The sequence below is a fragment of the Musca autumnalis genome, unplaced genomic scaffold, assembly GCF_047663935.1.
Source record: "Musca autumnalis isolate F117 unplaced genomic scaffold, ASM4766393v1 scaffold_1, whole genome shotgun sequence".
In the NCBI taxonomy this organism is placed as follows: Eukaryota; Metazoa; Arthropoda; class Insecta; order Diptera; family Muscidae; genus Musca; species Musca autumnalis.
The window spans coordinates 116164510-116178979 of NW_027411644.1; the positions used below are offsets into that span (position 1 = coordinate 116164510).

The 14470-nt window shown below is 40.6% G+C and overlaps 1 protein-coding gene across 4 annotated transcripts in view; it reads left to right on the forward strand.

Annotated features, from left to right (window-relative positions):
* Positions 1–14470, forward strand: part of LOC141404964 (proclotting enzyme) — a 45716-nt gene that overhangs the window by 27354 nt on the left and 3892 nt on the right. The window contains exons 1-4 of one of the 4 annotated variants that reach the window (XM_073988857.1): positions 2094–2128; positions 6230–6316; positions 6396–7758; positions 7835–7945. In XM_073988857.1, coding sequence (XP_073844958.1) covers positions 6268–6316; positions 6396–7758; positions 7835–7945 — 1523 coding nt within the window. In that variant the 5' untranslated portion in view covers positions 2094–2128; positions 6230–6267. Of the gene's footprint in view, positions 1–2093; positions 2229–2913; positions 2963–6229; positions 6317–6395; positions 7759–7834; positions 7946–14470 lie in introns of those variants that run through there. The other 3 variants (XM_073988830.1, XM_073988849.1, XM_073988841.1) reach the window with 3 other exon arrangements.

A 14470-nucleotide genomic window follows, 5' to 3' on the forward strand; every position in this document is an offset into this window, starting at 1 on the left:
AATATCCCAACGAAAAGGCCGAAATTTTGTGTTTAGTATTCGTTGGTGGTATAAAACTTTCCACCAGAAATTTGTGGGTATAGGTTTTCATGTAGCCCTCATAGAACCGCACTCACGGCGGGTAGAAAACCTTCACACAGAACATTTTTAGTATAAAGAGATTACCATCAGTTAAAATATTATTCTCTTCCAAGGAATTAGAATTAAAATAGATGAAGAGCTTAGTAGTTACTAATTATTTATATTTACTTCAATACTGTTCGTGGTGGAGGCTATAAAAAGTTTGGCCCGGCCGAACTTAACGTCTTTCTTAATTGTTTTCGTTCTTATAGTTTTTATACCCTCAGCCTTTAGGCTAAAGAGGGTATATACACTTTGATACGATGAAAATGTGCCTCATCGAAATAATGGTTTTAGACCCCAAGTATGTTTGGACGAAATGTGTTTCAGACAATTTGGAGTCGATCTAGCCATGTCCGTCCGTCTGTCTGTCTGTCTGTCCTGCTGGCTGGAGCGCACGATAACTCTCGAACGGATGAACCGATTCGGTTATAATTTTGGCTTTCGTATTATTTTGCCCAAACTTAGTTTAAGTTCGAAGATGGGATATATCGGTCCACTCCTTCCGGTACCTCCCACACAAAAGTTCGAAAATGTTCGGAAAATTTGTGCGCACGATAACTCTTGAAGGGAGTAACCGATTTGGTTTATACTTTCCACATCCTGAAATGTGTACCAGACTTAGATAAGGTTTCAATATGGACTCAATCGGTCCGCACCTTCGGGTACCTCCCACACAAAATTTCGGAAAAGTACAGTTTAGGACCTGTTCACGAATCGCTTTGATTTTTGTTGCAGTAACTTCTATTCACTGTCCTCTATACGACAGTACAAGTTTCATCAGGGGCAAGTCCATCCTTCCTGAGAAAATAGCCTGAAAGAAAGGTTGGAGCGCAAGATAACTCTTAAACGGATCTGCCGATTCGTCTAAAATTTGACCTTCGTAATATTTTGTCCAAACTTAATTTAAGTTCGAAGAAAAGCCATATCAGTCTACTCATTCAGGTACCTCCCCCCAACAGTTCAAAAATGTTCGGAAAAATTCTGCGCATGATAACTCTTGATGGTAGTGACCGCTTTGGTCCATGCTTTACTCATCTCAGTATATCTACCAAATATATATCAGGTTCGAATATGGACTACATTTGTCCACTCTTTCGGGTGCCTCTCAAACAATATTTTGGATAAGTTCACTTTAAGGACTGCTCTGGAATCAATTTGATTTTTGTTGAAGCGACTTGTAGGTCCACTCCTTCCGGTACCTCCCGCACAAAAATCGATAATATTAGCTAAAATAGTACACGCGATATTTGTCGGTTCATACGCTTAAAATTTTCAAAACCCCTTAAATATACACGTTTTTGAAAAAAGTGTTTCAATTAATACAGGCTGAGGGTATATCTCTGTCGGCAAAGCCGACTGATCCTTTTTTACTTGTTTTATTTTAAGTTCACTCCAATAGTTCGATATTTGTTTTTGTCGTTTCCTAAACTACAGCCATACCAAGTTTTCTCTAAAAAGAAAGTCTTTTAGTCCTCTTAGTTCCAATGAGTACCATACTTCCAATAATACAAATCTAGTTTCGAACTAAATTTTTGATTAATGACAAATGTCTACTGATTATTTACAGTATGAAATAATTATAATTTGTCAGCGGGGTACTGTAATATGCCAACAATCAGTTATTCGTAAATATCAATTTACGTACACAATTGTTGGCATTTCTTCATTTTAGTTCAATTCATTTCGCTTTTGTTTATTTTTAACTTGTTTTAGTGAGTTTTTTTGTTTTTGTTGGTTTGTTGTGGTAGGTAGGTAGTAGGGTGAGGAGGAGGCAATGTTTTCATTTAATGAATGTTTTTGCTGTCGTTGTTTTTATTAGTTTAACATATTCCACGAATTTTTGGGCGAGTATATTATGATATAACCGTTAAGACAATCAGCGAGCGAGCAAACCAACCAACCCATCATTGGCATGGCACCAAAAAGGGCTACAACTTTTTTTCTGGACGTGTATTATTTTGTTTTTTTTTTCGACAGACAGACAGACATTTTAAGTTACTCATCGGTATGTGGTGAAGTGTGTCAAGAAGATAACCCTCAAAAAACCATGCAGGCATTCACTCGTTTAAGTGGATTTTTATTTGTTCACCTGAAATGGATTCAAGGTCAGGTGGTTTTTGGTAGATTTTTGTTTAGTTTTGTTATTGTTTGTGGGGAGTGCATCATGGATGGGGAAAGGAATACCAATTTATATTAATTTGTGCTCATTTACCATGGAAAATGGTTTACATGTTCGGTTAAATTATCGTCGTATCTACCTTCAACAATCGCAAGTAAAGTTGCTTTTTTTTTTTCTTAAAGAAGGCAGCCAGCCACCAGCACTCATCTGAAGCAGTAACCACAAAATTAAACAATGAACTGATCTTAAAATGAAGTCATTAATTTGTTATTTTTGTTATGGAATTTTTGTCACTTTCACCTAAATTGTGCAGATGACGATGATGGTTGTTTTGTGTAGCCGAAGTGGAATTTAATGGCCTGCAATTAAATGAACAACAAGATGTGCGATAATTTCAGACTCAGCTGCTCTTAATTATGCAAAATATCACATCAAAAATGAAAATCTTAAAGATGGCAGAATATTGAATTTCGTGTAAACAGGCCAATTTTCTTTTTGTCGTGTAACAGTAAAAATATTTTAGGAGATTTTAAGTAGGTTAAGAGTGACTTTATTTTGTCTGATAAAGAGAAACAAGTCAAAGAAATTTTATTGATTTTAAACAAATAAAGGAGTATTTTTGAGCTGGAGGTCATTACTACACATACAAAGGTACACTATGCTCATTTTGTAGATACGAGTATACCCTGAAAATGCAATGGAAACGGTTGCGAAATATTGGTAACAACATACAATAAATAAAGCCCAAATAATGAATAAAAATAGTAATTTTTAAAATAAGAAAAATATATCAACACTATTGGTCTGTTCCAGTACTGCAAGAATCTACTCATTTTTACTATTTCTTTCGATAACATAAAGGAAAAAATGTTATCGTAATAAAAAGTAGTAGCTTCTTGCAGGTTCTGGAACAGAGCAAAGGGTATATTTTTATGAATATGGAATTTCATTAGATAAAAAACGGATCCTACACAAATTCGTAAAAATCGGATCGTATTTTGGCATTGCTATATGGCTCAAAATACCAAAAATCGCCCCAAATATGCATATTGGAGCTAAATCAAAATCCGATCCGATTTTCAAAAATTTTTGTAGGATTCGTTTTTTAGCCACAGCAATGAACTGGTAAAGTTTTTTTCATCGATTGGACCATAATCGCGGCCTTTAGAGAATTTTCGTAAAAATGCAACATTGGCCCCATACAAATTACTATGAAAGCAAAGATTGCAATGTTGGCACGGGTTAGGGGGTAGGCGTTTCAAAAATTGTCTTTTTGAGCCGCCCTACACATGTCGGAAGAATATATTGGCAACGGCGGTGCAGGACACAAAGCTCAACAACAACTGCAGCTTTCAGCGTTGTGATGGTTATAATATACTGAGGAAGAATAGCGCCAGAATTAGAGCTTGGGGATTAGCATTCATATATTTCACCAGTCTGTTCAATACAGACCTATCTCGCTTGAGCCTGGCCCAAATTTCCCAGCAGAGTCGACGGGATTAGCAAATGAGCGTGATGAGCCTCGTCGTGCAACCCCAGTGACCCCAGACCCCTTGGAAAGTTTACAGCTTGGTCGGTGAGTATAAGGGGATCACACATAGTTAAATCATCGAGAGAGTTGTAACATTGTAGTCAGAATAAGTGAATTGTGCGTAACGGTTAAGTCGCTCTCGAACCCTGTAAAGAAGGAATATTGGACCCCAGTCACTTTTGGTGACGTTACGCTGACTGATCCGAAAAAGTGTTATTTCAATGGGCAATTTGTCGATCATCCCCTTAGTGACAGGGCGAAGAGAAGAGTATTACGTCGTATCAGATCTCTTCCTGCCGAGGATGAACCAGCAATGGATGATGTTACGAATGTCATCAGGAACGCTAAATAATGTGCCGGGAGTCGAGTATCTCACTAAAGTTTTTAACCACCCACATCGTTCCCGAAGTCTGGATATTGGGCAGGGTGGTCCCGCTACTGAAGCCTGGCAAGGATGCCAACAAAGGTGAATCATACATACTGACTTAGCTTTTGCCGCCCGTATCAAAGTCCCTTAAGGCTTTAGTCCTCCCAGCGTCAGAAATAGCTATCCAGATGTCTATCTTTAGCATGGGATCGGTAAGCAGCACAGCACGACAGTAGCGCTGCACACCCTCTCCACATATGTATATTAGACGCGGACTCACTCAACCAGAGAAAGATGTGTGATAGAACTGTGATGGTGGCGCTTGACTCATGAAAAGCCTTTGATACTCTGAAGTACTCCACGCTGTTTGTTGACATCGAGCAGACAACCCTGTATTCAGTCCCCTCCAGACGGCATTGATATGGTAACGTTACTTTCCCTAATGTCATTTGTGAAAGCCTATCCACGCAAGGAATATGCAAATATTCGCCACTAAATCTACGGCAACTCTGTTCACCACATGGACGGCACATTTGAGAACAGAGTTGAATGTCATGCATGGTTGACCGTAGCATAATTCAGGTCACAAAATACCCGAAGAGGGGTCACATTTGACAGCATGTTCATGTCGTCCGCGCATGCCACAGCTGTCTGCGACAAGCTGAGATGTAGGAACAAGGTTCTCAAGTCCCAACACTTGGGGTGCAGATAATGAACCCTTGTTGACCACATATAACGCGATAGATCAGTCTGTGGTAAGCTGCGCTGCGCCAGTATGGTCCGTGAACATAAGTGCGACCCGATGTGAACATATTCATACCGCCATGAGAACTGCAACATGTCTTCAGTGGACCATCTACATAAGGAGACAGTACAACAACACAATGGCATGCTTTCGTTGCAATACTTGCTCGGGTGTTACCGCTGGAGCCATCCTAATCACCATATGGGGATATGACCACCATCCACACCCAGGCATCTCAGAAGGGATCTTCATGATGTAAAAAGAGGGGTCCAAAGCTACAAAACAGAACCCCTATATCAACATGCCTGTCAAGCAGGTTTAAATAGCATTCACATGGATACAGTCGCAGATGCCATAAACAACTATCGTGTGAATGCGCTCCTCGGAGAGCATCCCCCATTCATCGCAGCAAACAGAACAGTTTTGGCTCAACTACGCTCGGCAATAAAATCGCTTAGAACCAGTCGATTATCACCTTCCACAGTGGCCTAATATAAGGCGAAGAACGCAGGAAATAGCTATTAATCGACGGCATATACACATTTAGTATGGGTCACTAGAGTCGATCTTAAGCGAGATATGTCTGTACTGGTCAGACATTGCAAGTCCATCACCTCCACTTCTCGTACGATCCAAGCGAAGTATGTTGTATCCATCACAACTCCGCAGACTTCAGTTATTGTTTAGCTTTGTTTTCAAATCGCCACTTCTCCGACTCATAAAATTCACAATATCATTGATCTCGGCGAGAAGACCGTCGCAGTTAAACTGCATTGCGTAAAGCTGATTGCGGCGGAGTTTCACAATCCCATGACGAAGACTTGGCGCTTCTCGAAGCAACATAATGCCTATCGTTATACTCCCTCAGGAAGGTCAGGCCTAAATAATTCTTGAAATGTATCCATTCAAGGCATATGTTGCATCTGACCGACACCAACCTATGGTGGATGAGACTGTGTCAAAAGGAGCAAAACCATAGTCCAGGGCTACACTCAATTCCGGCACGAATCAGAAAATACCGGAGCAGACATTCCGAAACATACCGTTCCCTAAATACAAATAAAGACAAGCACAAACATGTAGTTATTGGGGTGAAGCCCTTGGTCAAGGTAATGTTTTCTCGGCTCAATCTGGTACACCGTCACAGAATTGATCTGATGTTGATGTTCTTGTTGGGGAAAAGAAGTGCCGAGACTTCTGTTTTTTCTTAAAATTAAATATTTAAATCTAAATATTAAATTTAAAAAATTTGGTCACTACTGCTATTAATCTGATCTCTCCAGTCCCCTCAAACTTCTTTAATTTTGTCATATATTTTAACAAATCTCTTTTCTCCCTTTGCAGGCCTACTATCCGCCATTATAGTACAACGGACGACGGCCATGGAAGAAGACGAGAACTATGAACCGCGGCATTTAACCAACGACCAATGTAAGTATTGACTCAATTAGATGTTCAGCATCCCCCAACATAACAAACAAGTATCGATTCATAACTACTTTTAAGGCAGCGTCCTTTTTCCAGTCTCAATCGGATTCACCGTTTTCTAGACCCCTATCCCCACCAGCCTATGCGATACGGACAGGGCGTGGCAAGGATTTGAAAATACCGGCCGATGATTCAAGGTCCGAATCGGATAGCAGTACGAGTGATTTCTTTGATGAGGATGATGAAGAAGCTTCGGGCGAGTACTATGATGAAAGTGAGGAGAGTGGTAGTGCCTCTAGTGCTAGTGAAAGTGATGAATCACAAAGCCGCGGCCTTTTGTCCCCGTCAACCTTTCATCGGATCTCCGAAACATTGGGAGCTTTAAACACGGTGGGTCATTTATTGGTAGATATGACGCGAGGAGGTCAGGATAGTGGTGCACAGGGTTCTCTTAGCATCACCACCACTACCTCAAGTACCACAACAACAACAACGACCACCACCACAACAGAAAGAACGCCAAATGAAAGTGATAATTCAGCCAAATTGTTTTCGGGTTCAACACTGGAGAATAGCATTGATTCGGTGAAAAGTTCATCTTCGGTACAAGTAGCCGACAAACGAATTGGTCAAGAGGAACCAATTAACAAACCCATGTTTGTCGAGAACAAGGAAGTAAAAAAGAAGCGTAAGAAGAAGAAGAATAAGAACAAAACTAAAAAACCAAATGGCGAATCTCTGCAAAATTCCACAACGTTGACTTTGACTAAAATTTCCACCACTTTAAGACCCACCACCACAACAACTTTGGCCAGTGTTGAACAGTCGGGTGTGTTCAGTGATGAACGAGAAACAGCAAAAGATGTTGAAAACCGCTGTAAAACCCCCAGTGGACGGCCGGGACGTTGTGAAGATCTAAGCAGCTGTCCAGCTTTACTTTTAAATTTAAGCAGTCTTAGAGAATCGCTGTGTTTCAAGAGCCTATTTGTACCTGGTGTCTGTTGTCCCCTACCCGAAACATCAACCGTCCTGACAACTCAAAGACCGTTGAAGTTAACTACAAAAGCTCCCACCACCACGACAACAACAACTACTACAAAACGCCCTCATCGCCCATCATCGACAAATTTGATTTTGAGGCCACAAAGTAAACCCACAACTACAACGACCACCACTACAACAACAACAGCAAATCCTTTGGATTCAAACGATTTGGAACTATTGGCGAACAATAATATTGTGGATCCCGAAGATTGTGGTCAACAAGAATATTCTACTGGTCGTATTGTGGGTGGTGTAGAATCGCCGAACGGTCAGTGGCCATGGATGGCAGCTATCTTCTTACATGGTCCCAAACGTACAGAATTCTGGTGTGGTGGTTCCTTAATTGGTTCGCGGTATATTCTAACAGCTGCTCATTGCACGAGAGATTCGAGACAAAAACCGTAAGTAACAAAAATGTGAAATGAGAGAATTGAAGAAAAATGTGGCTAAATAATATTTGGAAATTTTCTATTACAGATTTGCTGCCCGTCAATTCACAGTACGTCTTGGAGACATTGATCTGTCGACAGATGCTGAACCTTCAGCGCCAGTAACTTTTGGTGTTAAAGAAGTTCGAGCTCATGAAAGGTAAGAAGTGCATAAATGAGATTTCGATAACTAATTTGGAGTCGATTTAGCTCTGTCCCCCATCCGTTTGTCTGGCTGATGCCCATGATAACTCTAAAGAATAAATCGATGTGGTTCCACCTCGCAATATTTTGTCCAAACTTAGATCAAGTTCGTAGATATGGAAGATACCACTTCACTCCTTCGGGTACCTCCCCTACAAAAGTTCTAAAATGTTTTCGGTAATGTGAGAGTAACCGATTTGGGCATTTGTATATCTTTTTTTTCTTCCAGACTTAGATCAGGTGCTATACCGGTCAACACATTCTTCTTCCCACAAAAAATTTTCGCAAAAATACAGTTTAAGAACATGATTCGGATAATTTTGAATTGTTTCCAAGAGCTTTTCTTCCCAGTCATTATTACCCAGCCGGCACAAACTAAAATGACCGATGAGACAATCCGACGACGGTGGGATCTATATAGCGGACCGGAAGGCCTATTTCAGATTCTTTTGATTATTGCGGGTATAGGGAGTAGCCCCGGACCATGGTTTTGCTCCATTTGTCACCGTCCATCCACCATAGGTCAGGGTCATGAAACGGATGCCGTGAATGGGTATATTTCAGTAATTGTTCAGGCCAGGTCTTCCTGAGTATGTATAGCGATAAGGATTATGTTGCATCATGCTGCGCCAACTTCATCCCCAGTGAGTCTTCGTCATCAGATTCGTCATGAAACTCGCCTGCAATCTCCCCGGTAGCAGTACCAGCAAGAGTCACTAACATCCTAGTATTAGTGTTCCATTTCCTGACATTTCTGCAGTCGAACTGTTGCGGTTGTGGTCTACCTATCTTACTTGAACTCGACACTAGTCACCCATACTTGGAGGGTAGCGGTCAAGTGTGGACCGTCGAGAGAGAACAGCTGTGTGTCCCGTAAATTAACAGCTGAATCCCGCGTTATTCGCCTGACATCAGACCGCTGCTGGAAGGTGGCAACCGGCTATTCCTAGGAGATTTTATTGTGCATCATGAGTAGACAGTGGAATTTTATGCAACCCCTATTTTTGGCCCGATTCATGTCAAATTTTGGGACTGGGCATATTTTTGGCTTCTGATTACATTGCAATTTTGCATATGCAAAATTTATGAATTTCTAATGCAACAAATATTTCAATAATAGGTACAAAAATGTTTGTGTGTAAAATTTTTTTCTGTTTTAAATTCTCTTCAGAAAAGTCAGTAAAATAGAGAAATGTATAACCACAGCCACAACCTTCAAAATACCGATAATCAGGAGGTATCGTTCTATGGGGGCTATATGAAGGCCTGAACCTAAACCGACAAATTTTAGGTGGAAAGTTTTTTACCCCCAAGGAAGACTTAATACCAAATTTCAACCAAATTTCAGGTACCGTTCTATGGGGGCTATATGAAGACGTGCACCTATACCGACAAATTTCAGGTGGAACGTTTCATACCCACAACGAAGACATAATGCCAAAATTTAGTCATTTCCGTGGGATATTGAAGCCACAACCTTCAATATACCGAAAATCGGGAGGTACCATTCTATGGGGGCTATATGAAGACTAGGTCCACCGATAAATTTCAGGTGGAAAGTTTTATACCCCCAACGAAGACCTAATACCAAATTTCAGCCATTTCGGGGGCCACAACCTTCAAAATAACGAACATCGTGAGGTACCATTCTATGGGGGCTATATGTTGACGTGGACCTATGCCGACAAATTTCAGGTGGAATGTTTTATACCCGCAACGAAGACAAAATGCCAAGTTTCAGTCATTTCGGTGGGGTATTGAGGTCACAACCTACAATATACCGAAAATCGGGAGGTACCATTCTATGGGGGCTATGTGAAGACGTGGACCTATACCGATAAATTTCAGGTGGAAAGTTTTATACCCGCAACGAAGACAAAATGCCAAGTTTCAGCCATTTCGGTGGGATATTTAGACCACAAATCCTCGAATATATTTTTGCATATGGTTTTGCATATGCTCAGTCTAATCAGATTTTCTCTACGACCATCCTAACCATATATGCATTTGCATAGGATTCTGCTGTCTAATCATGAGCTATGGCATTCCACCAAGGAAATGACTAGAAAGGTATAGCGCTAGCTGAGCAGATATATGGCCCCACATTTTTCATCCCGAACGAGGAAGCTGCCATCAGGATTAGAGGAGACTGCCATAGCAGGTGACATATCCATCGTGGCATATGGGTCGGATCATCTCCTTAACCTCATCTTCACCAATAGGCCACCCGAGTTCATAACCTCACTAATGTCGTACTTGCCTTAAGCATGGGAAAGTCAATTGGCAAGGATTCAGAGAATTAACCAATCAATGCTTTAGAGAACTGTCCAATTCCTCAGATGTTCTGGTAGTACCTTCTAGTCGAATACCTGAAATAAGACCTCATTTCCCCAGAGACGACGCGATTAGCAAATGCATGTGATGAGCTTCGCCGTGCGAAGCGTAGCCACACTACAGAAAGAGAGCTGACATTGGAAATCAATATATAATTTGGTGACCACTAACGGAAAAAGTGGCTAAAGCATCTGAGTGCTGCAACATTGGAACAGGTAGAAGGAAATTGGGGATAATAGTCAAGGCTTTATCTAACGCGAGAAAAAGGAAAAGAAAGAAATAAAGAAAGATGAATGATGTTGCATATGTTATCCTAGACCAACGATGAACACGAAGAGAGCATTTGTATGGCAAATCGTACGAAAACGTAAAGGCGAGTGAGTGCTCATCTTGTTCATCTACGTCCTAGGCACCAAATCATCCAAAGCCCTTGGACATGATGGAATTTCAATGGTAGTGGGACCACCCTGTAGATGGTCCTTGCCTACAAAGGCGAATCATAAAGGCCGATCTCACTTTTGACACAATTAGCAAAGATACTTGAGGCGTTACTCCTTCATTAAACTCAGATTCCGGAAGCAGCATAGTACCACAAGAGCACTGCATGCCATTTCCACACATATTAGCGGAGGTCTTAACCAGCACAGACCGTGTCACAGAACAGTGATGGTAGCAATGGACCTAATTAAAACATTTGATACGGTCAGTCAGGCTAAGATGTTCGAGAATGTCGAAGATACTATCCTCCGGACTTGTAAAAAACGTTGGAATTTAAGAACAATAAACCAAATCCCGTAGAGTGAATCAACTACTTCCCCAAGGAGGGATAATATCTCCGGAACTGTTTAACTTCAACCATTCTGTAATTCCACACCCTCACGAAGACATTGATATAATTACGAACGCGCATGATTGCACGCTCATGGCATCAGGTCCCACCGTTGAATTAAATTGAACTTGTTGAGTTCTTCCTCGCACTAAGTCACAGCCACATTGTTCACCATTTGGATTGCGGAGATAAAACTCCCCAATGTGCTGGCCGATGGGCGCATGTCACAACTATCTACTATAAGATGAGAAGTGTGAACAAGGTCCCCAGCCGGCAGAAATTGGCGAACAGATAAAAAATATTGTTACCGACATAAAACGCGAGAGGTCGGTCCGCCTTAAACTATTGGGCCCTAGTGTTGTTTGCCACAAAATTGCCAGAATGCAGACCTGAGAACTGCTGTAGACCTAGGGTGGTTCTCATGGCGTCGAGCTAATCACACTCTTGATTCCTTGACCTTCACTTGGGACCTGGGCGGGAACCTACACTCGCGTAGATCTGGGTGGTTAGAAGACCTTCTTGATCAGCAAATGCAATTGGCGTGGGGTAACAGAATTCTGTTGGTCTTCGGTTGAGAAATTTTTCCCTCTGGGTCAGGTCGGGATCTTTTACTTCAGATGCCGGTCCTGAGACACTAACAACTCGTGAAGGTAAATTGCTTGCGGAAACTCAATCACCTTGGAAGCATTGGGGACTCAGCTCCGTAGACACTTGACCCATCGGTAGACTATGACGATGCTGATTTATTGCTCACTCGCGGTTATGTTGTACTCGGCAACTTTCGACTACAACGCCTTGCAGGCAAAGATCACTTTTGTTGGGCATTTTGTTACAGTCTCGCCGCAACCCCATTCACGGGAATTGTTGTTGGTTTCTGTAATTGATCCGCAGTTGTAAGGTATTGTCCACAGACGCATTGTTGCTACTTGTTTACGCCGACTTTCGCTTTATTGCTGGTTGTTTTCGTCTAAGTAGCAACACAAGCACATTGTTGTTTCTTCTTTACTTCTGTCTATCACATAAGAAGATCCTGAGACGTGATTTGCGTTGCTAGTTGTTTATAACAAATTTCAGTCTATAAAGTCATGTTTATATTATAGCATTTTGCAGGGTTAACCATCCTTATGAGGATTTATTTAAAATATGATCAATGGAATTGGCATTTGAAACCCAGTGGGTTTGTTAAATCCGGTTATATATAAACGTACTATAAGGAAAAATCAACAAAATGTACGATATTCAAAAACAAAATTAAGCAATGGCCTCGGTACATAGGCGGCTGACTTTCTTGCTTATTTTAAATTAGGGATAAGTAAAGTCGATTTCTGTAAATCGAATAATCGATTATTAGTAGTAAAATATGTAAAAACCGCAGTCGACTATTAGTTGTGTCTTTTTACTTTTTCAGTAATAATTATTCAGTAATACCCCGGTTACACTTAACCGGATTAACCCAGTGGGTTTGGATTTCAAATGTCAACTCCATAGCGCAAACGTCAAATAAATCCTCTCGAAGTGGGTTAACCCGACAAAAAATTCTAGTGTAACCGTACTATAACTTCTTTTCAGAGAGTAAGAGAGATTTTACTCTTTGATATGAAAATAGAGAAAAAAGTAAAAAGACAGCATTTAGTAAACTTTAGCATGATAACAGTTTATAACCAAAACAAAAACATTGGCGTTAATGCATGAACGAAAAAATAACTCCAAAGCAATGAAAAAGTTATTAAATTTTAAGCAAAATAAATAAAAATAATTAATATATTAATAAAATAATCAATAAGTAAACCCGAGTCGTAATATTTATAGTATTTTTCCACAAAAATAAGATAAACATTGAGCAGCTGACCATTAGCAGATAATTAAAAAACAGCTGATCGAACTTGCTAAATGTTGCTGGGAAAAATTCTTTCAGCAACTTTTAGCAATTTCTCAACAAACAACTGTCTAAATTGTTCTCTCACTTCGCTCTCTTTTACTGAACTTTTGTGTAAAAAGTCAGCATTTAGTATCATTTCGTAATAATTATTAGAAATTATCACGTAAAAAGACACAGCTATTGTCTGTGCGAAATACGGATAATCGATTATTCGAAAGACGAAGTCGACTACTAGTCGTTGTCTGTTATTAGTCTTAGTCGACCATAAATCGTAGTCGAATGATCGCAACAATGAACACGGCCGATTATATTCGATTATAACCGGTTTTCGGTTGTTAATGAAAACTCGAAAGTCGACTTTTAGAAAACCTTTATATATTAACCGAAAGTCAAGTTTTAAGTTTTAAGCGTGGTACACACGATCAGTTTTGACTGTCAGTTTTGCTCAAATAATCGGTTGCTTGCCAGTGTGGCCGTTCACTTTTGTCAGTCAACAGGCAACCACAAAATATTTTGTGGTTGATGGACGGTTGGACAGTTATCGATAATTCCGGAAAATCAACAGTCAAAACTGATCGTGTGTACCCCGCTTTAGACTAAAACCGAATAATCTCTAATTTATATCTGGTAAAGGACTATTCTTGATTTTCGGGTTTAGCTCTGAGGTTGTTATTTTCGGTCCGGTTAATCAAATCACTCCTCTGTACTGAATTTTTATACCCTCAGCATTTATGCTAACGAGGGTATATACACTTTCATACGGGCAAAATGTGCCTCATCGAAATAATGGTTTTAGACCCCAAGTATGTTTGGACGAAATGTTTGGAGTCGATTGAGCAATGTCCGTCCGTCTGTCTGTCTGTCTGGCTGGCTGGCTGGAGCGCACGATAACTCTCGAACGGATCAACCGATTCGGTTCAAATTTTGGCTTTCGTAGTATTTTGCCCAAACTTAGTTTAAGTTCGAAGATAGGCTATATCGGTCCACTCCTTCCGGTACCTCCCCCACAAAATTTCGAAAATGTTCGGAAAATTTGTGAGCACGATAACTCTTGAAGGGAGTAACCGATTTGCCCATCGTGATATGTGTACCAGACTTAGATAAGATTTCAATATGGACTCAATCGGCCCGCTCCTTCGGGTACCTCCCACACAAAATTTCGGAAAAGTTCAGTTTAGGGTCATCGCTTTGATTTTTGTTTTAGCAACTTGTATTTACTGCTCCCCATACGACGGTACAAGTTTCATCAGGGGCAAGTCCATACTTCCTGAGAAAATAGCCTGAAAGTTGCAAAAAACCCCTGACACCGTGTGAGGTGGTTGGAGCGCAAGATAACTCTCGAACGGATCTGCCGATTCGATCCAAAACTTTGCCTTAGTAATATTTTGTCCAAACATAGTTTAAGTTCGAAGTTCAAAAATGTTCGGAAAAATTGTTCG